This window comes from Heterodontus francisci, chromosome 21 (assembly GCF_036365525.1).
Source record: "Heterodontus francisci isolate sHetFra1 chromosome 21, sHetFra1.hap1, whole genome shotgun sequence".
NCBI classification, from domain to species: Eukaryota; Metazoa; Chordata; class Chondrichthyes; order Heterodontiformes; family Heterodontidae; genus Heterodontus; species Heterodontus francisci.
Window position 1 is genome coordinate 58,443,001 of NC_090391.1, and position 14,308 is coordinate 58,457,308.

The 14,308-nt window shown below is 43.2% G+C and overlaps 1 protein-coding gene across 1 annotated transcript in view; it reads right to left on the reverse strand.

Moving 5' to 3' along the window:
- The window catches only part of LOC137381141 (cytochrome c oxidase subunit 3-like), an 80,339-nt gene that overhangs the window by 5,805 nt on the left and 60,226 nt on the right, over positions 1 to 14,308 (reverse strand). The window contains exons 3-8 of the mRNA XM_068053528.1: positions 9,501 to 9,595; positions 9,196 to 9,352; positions 4,044 to 4,115; positions 2,768 to 2,885; positions 1,734 to 1,956; positions 1,428 to 1,662 (exon numbers count right to left, since the gene is read on the reverse strand). Coding sequence (XP_067909629.1) covers positions 1,428 to 1,662; positions 1,734 to 1,956; positions 2,768 to 2,885; positions 4,044 to 4,115; positions 9,196 to 9,352; positions 9,501 to 9,595 — 900 coding nt within the window. The remainder of the gene's footprint in view (positions 1 to 1,427; positions 1,663 to 1,733; positions 1,957 to 2,767; positions 2,886 to 4,043; positions 4,116 to 9,195; positions 9,353 to 9,500; positions 9,596 to 14,308) is intronic.

Below are 14,308 nucleotides of genomic sequence, written 5' to 3' on the forward strand. Positions count from 1 at the left end.
CAGAAACACACACAGAGAAACACACACACTGAAACACACGCACAGAAGCACGCACAGAATCAAACATAAACACACACAGAGGCACACAGACAGAAACACACAAAAACAGAAACACACATCCACACAGAAGCAGACACACACAGAAACACACACAGAGCAAAATACACACAGATAAACGCACACACAGAGAAACAGACACACAGAATCGCAGAGCGAAATACAGACAGAAACACACACACGCTGAAACACACATACACAGAAACACAAACAGAGAAAGACACACACAGAAACACAAACACACAGAAACACACGCACACAGAAACACACACACACACAGAATCAGGCACACAGAGGAAAACACACATAGAAACATACACAGAGAGAAACAAACACAGAGAAACACACACGCAGAGCAACACGCACAGAGAAACACACAGAGAAACAAACAGTGAAACACACACAGAGAAACACACACACATACACAGGCACACACACACACAGAAACACAGAGACACACACACACGCACACATGCACACACACAGAAACACACAGAGAAACACGCAGAGAAACGCACAGTGAAATACACACACGCAGAAACACACAGACAGAAACACACCCACAGAAACATGCAGAGAAACTCACACAGAAACACACACACAGACAGAGGAACACAAACACACAGAAACACACGCACACAGAAACACGCACAGAGAAACACACACACAGAATCACGCACAGAAACACACACACAGAGAAACACACACACAGAAACAGACACAGAAACAGACACACAGACACACTAAAACACACACACACAGAAACAGACACACAGAAACACACACAGAAGCACACACAGAGAGAAAAACACACACACAGAGAAAAATACAGAGAAACACACATTGAAACACACAGTGCAAAACACACGCAGAAACACACACACACAGAAACACAGAGAAACACACACGCACACACACTGAAACACACAGAGAAACACACATACAGAAACATGCAGAGATACTCATACTGAAACACACACAGACTGAGAAAAACACACACAGAAACACACGCACACAGAACCACACACACAGAAACACACACACAGACACACAGAAACGCAGGCACAAAGAAACACACACACATAGAAACACACACACAGAGAAACACACACACAGAAACAAACACAGAAACACACACACAGACACACAGAAACACACACACACACAGAATCAGGCACACAGAGAAACACACACAGAGAAACAGGCACAGAGAAAAACACACACAGAGAAACACACAGAGAAACACACATTGAAACACACAGTGCAACACACACATAGAAACACAGACACACAGATACGCACATTGAAACACAAAGTGAAAGATACACAGAGAAACACACACAGAGAAACACACACACACAGAAACACACACACACAGAAACACAGAGAAATACACATACACACACAGAAACACACAGAGAAACACGCAGAGACACGCACAGTGAAATACACACACAGACAGAAAAACACACACACACAGAAACACAGAGAAACACACACATACACAGAAACACACACAGAGAAACACACACACAGATAAACACACACACAGAAACACACACACAGAGAAACACACACACACAGAAACACACACACAGAAACACACTCAGAAACACACACACAGACACACAGAAACACACACACACAGAAACACACACACAAACACACACAGAAACACACACAGAGAGAAACACATGCACAGAGAAACACACACACAGAAACACACACAGAAACACACACACACAGAAACACACATTGAAACACACAGTGCAACACTCACATAGAAACACACACACACAGATACACACATTGAAACACACACACACAGAAACACACTCAGAAACACACACACAGACACACAGAAACACACACACACAGAAACACACACACAAACACACACAGAAACACACACAGAGAGAAACACACGCACAGAGAAACACACACACAGAAACACACACAGAAGCACACACACAGAAACACAGAAATACACACCCACACAGAAACACAAACACACAGAAACACACATTGAAACACACAGTGCAACACTCACATCGAAACACACACACCCAGATACACACATTGAAACACACACACACTGAAACACAGAGAAACACACACAGAGAAACTCACAGAGAAACACACACACAGAAACATGCAGAGATACTCACACTGAAACACTCACAGACAGAGAAAAACACACACACAGAAACACACGCACACAGAACGACACACACAGAAACAAACACAGAAACACACACACAGACACACAGAAACTCAACACACAGAAACACACACACATAGAAACACACACACAGAAACACACACAGAAACACACACACAGACACACAAAAACACACACACACAGAAACACACACAGAAATACACACAGAGAGAAAAACACACACACAAAAACACGCACACAGAAACACACACAGAAGCACAGACACTGAAACACATAACCACACACCCACTCAGATATAAACACTCACAGAGAAACACACACAGAAACAGACACACACAGAAACACACACACACACAGGAACATACACACACACTCACAGAAACTCACAGAGAAACACAGACAGAAACACTCACAAACACACACACACAGAAACGCACTCTGAGAAACACAGAGAGAAAAATACAGAGAAACACACATTGAAACACACAGTGCAAAACACACACAGAAACACACACACACAGAAACACAGAGAAACACACACGCACATACACTGAAACACACAGAGAAACACGCAGAGAAACGCACAGTGAAATACACACACGCAGAAAAACACACAGAAACACACATACAGAAACATGCAGAGATACTCACACTGAAACACACACAGACAGAGAAACACACACACACAGAAACACTCGCACACAGAAACACACACACAGAAACACACACACAGAAACACACACAGAAACACACACAGAGAGAAACACACAGGCAGAGGAACACACACACACAGAAACACACACAGACACACACAGACACACACAGACACACAAACACACACACAGAGAAATACACAGTGGAACACACACACAGAAATACACACACAGAAGCACACACACACTGAAAAACACAGCGAAACACACAGAGAAACACAGACAGAAACACAAACAAACGCACACACAGAGAAACGCACACACAGAAACACACACACCGATACAGAAACACACGCCCACAGAGAAACACGCACACAGATACACACACAGAGAAAGACACACAGAAACACACACACACAGAAACACACACCGAGAAAAATACACTCAGAGAAACACACACACAGAGAAACTCACACTCAGAATCACACAAGAGCGAAATACTGACAGAAACACACAGACACAAATAAACACATAGAAACACACACACACAGAAACACACACCCACACAGAAACGCACAAAAACAGAAACACACACACACACAGAAACAGGCACACAGAGAAATATACACGGAGAAACAGACACTGAGTAAAACACGCACAGAGAAATGCACACACGCAGAGAACCACACACACACACACAGAAACACACACACAGAAACACACAGAGAAATGCAACGAGAAACACACAGAGAAACACACAGTGAAACACACACACACACAGAAATACACGGAGAAACACGCAGAGAAACGCACAGTGAAATGCACACACGCAGAAACACACACACAGAAACACACACAGACAGAGAAACACACGCACACACAGAAAGACCCACCAACACAGAAACACACAAAAACAGAAACACACACAGACACACAGAAACACACACACAGAGAAACACACACACATAGAAACACACACGGAGAAACAGACACACAGAGGACCATACACACAGAGAAAAACACACACAGAAACATACACAGAAACACACACACACATAGAAACACACACAGAGAAACACATAGAGAAACACAGAGAGAAACACACAGAAAAACACACATTGAAACACACAGTGCAACACACACGTAGAAACACACACACACTGATACACACATTGAAACACACAATGAAACACACACACACAGATACACAGAGAAACACACACCCAGAAACACACAGGGAAACACACAGAGGAACACACAGAGAAACACACAGTGAAACACATACACAGAAATACACACACAGAAGCACACACACACTGAAAAACACAGCGAAACACACAGAGAAACACAGACAGAAACACAAACAAGCACACACACAGAGCAACGCACACACAGAAACACACACACAGATACAGAAACACACACACACAGAAACACGCACACTGATACACACACAGAGAAACACACACAGAAACACACACACACAGAAACACACACCGAGAAAGATACACTCAGAGACACACACACACACACAGAAACACAGAGTAGCACACACACAGAAATACACAGAGAAACACGCAGAGAAACGCACAGTGAAATACACACACGCAGAAACACACACACAGAAACACACACACAGACAGAGAAACAAACACACACAGAAACACACGCACACAGAAACACACTCAGAGAAACACACACACAGAGAAACACACACACAGAAACACACACAGAAACACGCACAGAGAGAAACATACACACAGAGAAACACACACACAGAAACACACCCAGAAACACACACACAGACACACAGAAACACACACACAGAAACACACACACACATAAACACACATACATAGAAACACACACGGAGAAACAGACAATCATAGAACCATACACACAGAGAAAAACACACACAGAAACATACACAGAAAGACACACACACAGAGAAACACACACAGAGAAACACAGAGAGAAACACAGAGAGAAACACACAGAAAAACACAAATTGAAACACACAGTGCAACACACACGTAGAAACACACACACACAGATACATACATTGAAACACACAATGAAACACACACACACAGATACACAGAGAAACGCACAGACAGAAACACACAGGGAAACACACAGAGGAACACACAGATAAACTCTCAGTGACACACACACACAAATACACACACAGAAGCACACACACACTGAAACACAGACAGAAACACAAACAAACACACACACACACAGAAACGCACACACAGAAACACACACACCGATACAGAAACACATGCACACAGAGAAACACGCACACAGATACACACACAGAGAAACACACACAGAAACACACACACACACAGAAACACACACACACAGAAACACACGCACACAGAAACACACACAGAGAAACGCACACACACAGAAACACACACAGAGAGAAACACACACACAGAGAAACACACACACAGAAACACCCACAGAAACACACACACAGACACACAGAAACACACACACACAGAAACACACACACATAGAAACACACACACAGAGAAACACACACACAGAAACACATACAGAAACACACACACAGACACACAGAAACAAACACCCACAAAGAAACACACACACACAGAAACACACACAGAGAAAAATACACACAGAGAAGCACACATTCAGAGAAAAACACACAGAAACCGACGTACACAGAAGCACACACACACAGAAACACAGAAACACACACACACAAAGACACAGAGAAACACAGACAGAAACACACACAAACACACACACAGAGAAATGCAGACACAGAGACACACACACACATATACAGAAACAGACGCACACAGAGAAACACACACACAGAAACACACAGAGAGGAACACACACAGAAACACACACACACAGAAACATACACACACAGATATACGAACACAGAGAAACACACACACATAAAGACACACAGAGAAAGACACACACGCAGAAACACACACACACACACAGACACACACAGAAACACACAGACAGAAACAGACACAGAGAAACACACACATAAACACATACTGACAGAAAAACACACACACAGAAACACGCAAACAGAAACACACACACAGAAACACGCACAGAAACATACTCAAACACACACTGAGGCACACAGACAGAAACACACAAAAACAGAAACACACACCCACACAGAAACACACACAGACAGAAACACACACCGAGAAAAATACACCCAGAGAAACACACACACAGAGAAACACACACACAGAATCACACAAGAGCGAAATACTGACAGATACACACACACAAAAATAAACACACGTACACAGAAACACAAAAAGCGAAACACACACACAGAAACACACACACACAGAAACACACACACACAGAAACACACACCCACACAGAAACACACAAAAGCAGAAAGACACACACACACAGAAACAGGCACACAGAGAAACTTGCACAGAGAAACTGACACTGAGAAAAACACACACAGAGAAATACACACACGCAGAGAAACACACACACACACACAGAAACACACACAGAGAAACACACAGAGAAATGCAAAGAGAAACACACAGAGAAACACACAGTGAAATACACACAGAGAAACACACACAGAGAAACACACACACACACAGAAATACACAGAGAAACACGCAGAGAAACGCACAGTGAAATACACACACGCAGAAACACACACACAGAAACACACACACAGACAGAGAAACACACACACACACAGAAACACACGCACACAGAAACACACTCAGAGAAACACACACACAGAGAAACACACACACAGAAACACGCCCAGAGAGAAACATACGCACAGAGAAATACACACACAGAAACACACCCAGAAACGCACACACAGACACACAGAAACACACACACACAGAAACACAGACACAAACACAGAAACACACACACAGAGAAACACACACACATAAAAACACGCAGAGAACGATACACACACAGAAACACACATGCACACACAGAAACACACACACACACTGAAACACACGCACAGAAACACACACTGAGAAACACACAACCAGAAACACGGCAACACAGAAACACACACACACAAAGCAACACACTCATACACACAGACACAGAGAAACACACACACAGAAATACACACGCACACACAGAAACAGACACACACACGCACAGAATCACACACAGAAATTGACACAGAGAAACACACACATAAACACACACACACAGCAACACACACAAACACAGAAACACACACACACAGTGCAACAAGCACACAGAAACACACACAGAGAAATACACACACAGAAACACACTCACAGAAACACGCTCAGAAATTACACAAACACACACAGAGGCACACAGACCGAAACACACACAAACAGAAACGCACACCCGCACAGAAACACACACACACACAGAAACACACACAGAGAAAAATACACACAGAGAAACACACACACATAAAAACACACTCACAGAATCACACAGATGGAAATGCACACAGAAACACACACACACACAGAAACACACATACTCAGAAACACAAACAGAGAAACACACACACAGAAACACACACACCGAAACACACACACACACACAGAAACACACACACATAAATACGGAGAAACACACACACACACACACACACACATAGAAACACGCAGAGAAACGCACAGTGAAATACACACACGCAGAAACACAAACACAGAAACACACACACAGAAACATGCAGAGAAACTCACACAGAAACACGCACACAGACAGAGAAACACACACACACAGAAACACACGCAAGCAGAAACACACTCAGAGAAACACACACACAGAGAAACACACACACGGAAACACACAGAAACACGCACACAGAGAAACACACACACACAGAAACACACACACAGAAACAAACACAGAAACACACACACAGACGCGCAGAAACACACACACACAGAAACACACACACATAGAAACACACACAAAGAATAACACACATACAAAAACATACACAGAAAGACATACACACAGAGAAACACACTCAGAGAAACACAGAGAGAAGCACACAATGAAATACACAGAGAGAAACACACACATAGAAACACACACAGAAACACACACACACAGATACACAGAGAAACACACACACGGAAACACTCAGGGAAACACACAGAGGAACATACAGAGAAACACACAGTGAAACACACGCACAGAAACACACACACAGAAACACACACACGCTGAAAAACACAGCGAAACACACAGAGAAACACAGACAGAAACACACACAAACACACACACAGAAGCACACACACGCTGAAAAACACAGCGAAACACAGAGAAACACAGACAGAAACGCAGACAAATACACACACACAGAAACGCACACACAGAAACACACACACAGATACAGAAACACGTACACAGAGAAACACGCACACAGAAACACACACAGAGAAACACACACAGAAACACACACACACAGAAACACGCACGCACAGAAATACACACACACAGAAACACACACACATACAGACACACAGAGAAACAAACGCACATAAACACACACACACAGAAACACACACACACGCACACAGAAACACACACACAGAAACACACACCGAGAAACACATACACAGAAACAAACACACAGAAACACGCACAGAAAGACACACAAACAGTCACAGAGGCACACAGACAGAAACACACACACAGAGAAACATGCACAGAGAAAAATGCACACAGAGAAACACACACGCAGAGAAACACAGACACAGAAACACACATCCACAGACACACAAACAGAGAAACACACACACAGAAACACACACACAGAAACACACACAGAAACACACACACAGAAACACACACACACACAGGAACAGAGACACAGAGAACCACACGCGGAAACACACACAGAGAAACACACACAGAAACGCATACACAGAAACACACACACACAGAAACGCACACACACAGAAACACACAAACACAGAAACAGACATACAGAGAAACACACACAGAAACACACAAAGAGAAACACGCACACACAGAAACACACACACACGGAAACACACACACACAGAAACACACACACACACAGAACCACACACACAGAAAAACACACACAGAGAAAAACACACACAGAGATACACACAGTGAAACACACACAGAGAAACACACACACCGAAACAAACACACACACACACAGAAACGCACACACACAGAAACACACAAACACAGAAACAGACATACAGAGAAACACACACAGAAACACACAAAGAGAAACACGCACACACAGAAACACACACACACGGAAACACACACACACAGAAACACACACACACACAGAACCACACACACAGAAAAACACACACAGAGAAAAACACACACAGAGATACACACAGTGAAACACACACAGAGAAACACACACACCGAAACAAACACACACACACACAGAAACACAAATACACAGACACACAAGCAGAGAAACACACACAGAAACACATACACCGAAACACACACACGCAGAATCACACACACACAGAAACACACACACACAGAAACATACACAGAAAGACACACACTGAAACACTGACAGAAACACAGACACGGAAACACACACAGACACACACACACACACGCACACACTAAGAGTCACACACACACAGAAACACACACACACAGAAACACACACACAGACAGAAACACACATAAACAGAGAAACATACACACAGAAGTACAGACAGAAATACACACACAGAAACACAGACACAGAAACACACACAGACACAGATGCACACACACATAGAAACACACACACACACACACAGAAAAAAACACAGAGAAACACACACACAGAAACAGACACAGAGAAGCACACACATAAAAACATAAACACATAAACACGCACACACTCACAGAAACGCACACACACACAGAAACACACACACAGAAACAGACACAGAGAAGCACGTACAGAAACACACACAAACACAGACAGAAACACACACACACAGAAATACACATCCACACAGAAACTCACACACAGTGGAACACACACAGCGAAAAATACACACAGAGAAACACACACACAGAGAAACACACACGCAAGATCACACAGAGCGAAACACACACAGAAACACACACACACAGAAACACACATACACAGGAACACAAACAGAGAAACACACACACAGACACACACACAGAAACACACACACACAGAAACAGACACACACCTAAACACACACACACAGAAACAGACACAGAGAAGCATGTACAGAAACACACACAAACACAGACAGAAACACACACACACAGAAATACACATCCACACAGAAACTCACACACAGTGGAACACACACAGCGGAAAATACACACAGAGAAACACACACACAGAGAAACACACACGCAAGATCACACAGAGCGAAACACACACAGAAACACACACACACAGAAACACACATACACAGGAACACAAACAGAGAAACACACACACAGACACACACACAGAAACACACACACACAGAAACAGACACACACCTAAACACACACACACAGAAACAGACACACAGAGAAACACACATGGAAACACACGCAAGAGAACCACACACACAGAAACACAGACACAGAAACACACACACACAGAAACGCACACACACAGAGAAAGACACACACAGATATACACACACAGAGAAAAACACACACAGAGAAACACACACGCAGAGAAACACACACAGAGAAACACACACGGAGAAACGCACAGAGAAATACAAAGTGAAGCACACAGCGAAAGACACAGTGAAACACACACAGAGAAACACACCCAGAGAAGCACACACACACACACAGAAACACACACACACAGAATCACAGAGAAACACACACACACAGAAACACACACAGAAACACAGACACAGAAACACAGACACAGAAACACACAGACACAGAAACACACACACAGATACAGAACCACATGTGCACAGAGAAGCATGCACACAGAAACACGCAGAGAAACACACACGGAAACACACACACAGAAACACGCACGCACTGTAATACACACACAGAGAAGCATACACACATAAAGACGCACAGTGAAACAAACACACAGACACACACACACAAAGAAACGCACACACACACACACACAGAAACACACACACAGAAACAGACACAGAGAAACACACACATAAACACACACACACTGAAACACAAACACACAAACACAGAAAAACGCACACACAGAAATACACACACAGAGAAACACACACCCATAAAGACACAAAGAGAAACACACACACACACAGAAGCACACACACCGAAACACACACAGTGAAAAATACTCACAGAGAAACACACACACAGAGAAACAAACACACAGAATCACACACACACACACAGAAACACACATACACAGAAACACAAACAGAGAAACACACACACAGAAACACACACACTGAAACACACACACAGAAACACACACACAGAAACAGACACACACAGAAAGACACACACACAGGAACAGACACACAGAGAACCACACACGGAAACACACACAGTGAAAGACACACACACAGAAACACACACACAGAAACACACACACAAAGAAACACACACACGCACAGACACCTAGAAACACACACACAGAAACAGACACACAGAAACAGACACACAGAAACACACACATAAACACACACACACAGAAACACACACACACAAACACAGAAAAACGTGCACACAGAAATACACACACAGAGAAACACAGACACAAACACAGAAACACACACACAGAGAAACACACACACATAAAAACACACAGAGAACGACACACACACAGAAACACACATGCACACACAGAAACACACACACACACAGAAACACACGCACAGAAACACACACTGAGAAACACACAACCAGAAACACGGCAACACAGAAACACACACACACAAAGCAACACACTCATACACACAGACACAGAGAAACACACACACAGAAATACACACGCACACACAGAAACAGACACACACACACACAGAATCACACACAGAAATTGACACAGAGAAACACACACATAAACACACACACACAGCAACACACACAAACACAGAAACACACACAAACAGTGCAACAAGCACACAGAAACACACACAGAGAAATACACACACAGAAACACACTCACAGAAACACGCTCAGAAATTACACAAACACACACAGAGGCACACAGACCGAAACACACACAAACAGAAACGCACACCCACACAGAAACACACACACACAGAAACACACACAGAGAAAAATACACACAGAGAAACACACACACATAAAAACACACTCACAGAATCACACAGATGGAAATGCACACAGAAACACACACACACACAGAAACACACATACTCAGAAACACACACACCGAAACACACACACACACACAGAAACACACACACATAAATACGGACAAACACACACACACACACACACACACACACATAGAAACACACAGAGAAACACGCAGAGAAACGCACAGTGAAATACACACACGCAGAAACACAAACACAGAAACACACACACAGAAACATGCAGAGAAACTCACACAGAAACACGCACACAGACAGAGAAACACACACACACAGAAACACACGCAAGCAGAAACACACTCAGATAAACACACACACAGAGAAACACACACACGGAAACACACAGAAACACGCACACAGAGAAACACACACACAGAGAAACACACACACAGAAACAAACAAAGAAACACACACACAGACGCGCAGAAACACACACACACAGAAACACACACACATAGAAACACACACAAAGAATAACACACATACAAAAACATACACAGAAAGACATACACACAGAGAAACACACTCAGAGAAACACAGAGAGAAGTACACAATGAAATACACAGAGAGAAACACACACATAGAAACACACACACACAGATACACAGAGAAACACACACACGGAAACACTCAGGGAAACACACAGAGGAACATACAGAGAAACACACAGTGAAACACACGCACAGAAACACACACACAGAAACACACACACGCTGAAAAACACAGCGAAACACACAGAGAAACACAGACAGAAACACACACAAACACACACACAGAAGCACACACACGCTGAAAAACACAGCGAAACACACAGAGAAACACAGACAGAAACACAGACAAATACACACACACAGAAACGCACACACAGAAACACACACACAGATACAGAAACACGTACACAGAGAAACACGCACACAGAAACACACACAGAGAAACACACACAGAAACACACACACACAGAAACACGCACGCACAGAAATACACACACACAGAAACACACACACATACAGACACACAGAGAAACAAACGCACATAAACACACACACACAGAAACACACACACACGCACACAGAAACACACACACAGAAACACACACCGAGAAACACATACACAGAAACAAACACACAGAAACACGCACAGAAAGACACACAAACAGTCACAGAGGCACACAGACAGAAACACACACACAGAGAAACATGCACAGAGAAAAATGCACACAGAGAAACACACACGCAGAGAAACACAGACACAGAATCACACATGCACACAGAAACACACATCCACAGACACACAAACAGAGAAACACACACACAGAAACACACACACAGAAACACACACAGAAACACACACACAGAAACACACACACACACAGGAACAGAGACACAGAGAACCACACGCGGAAACACACACAGAGAAACACACACAGAAACGCATACACAGAAACACACACACACAGAAACGCACACACACAGAAACACACAAACACAGAAACAGACATACAGAGAAACACACACAGAAACACACAAAGAGAAACACGCACACACAGAAACACACACACACGGAAACACACACACACAGAAACACACACACACACACAGAACCACACACACAGAAAACACACACAGAGAAAAACACACACAGAGATACACACACACCGAAACAAACACACACACACACAGAAACACAAATACACAGACACACAAGCAGAGAAACACACACAGAAACACATACACCGAAACACACACACGCAGAAACACACACACACAGAAACACACATACACAGAAACATACACAGAAAGACACACACTGAAACACTGACAGAAACACAGACACAGAAACACACACAGACACACACACACACACACACACTAAGAATCACACACACACAGAAACACACACACACAGAAACACACACACAGACAGAAACACACATAAACAGAGAAACATACACACAGAAGTGCAGACAGAAATACACACACAGAAACACAGACACAGAAACACACACAGACACAGATGCACACACACATAGAAACACACACACACACACAGAAACACAC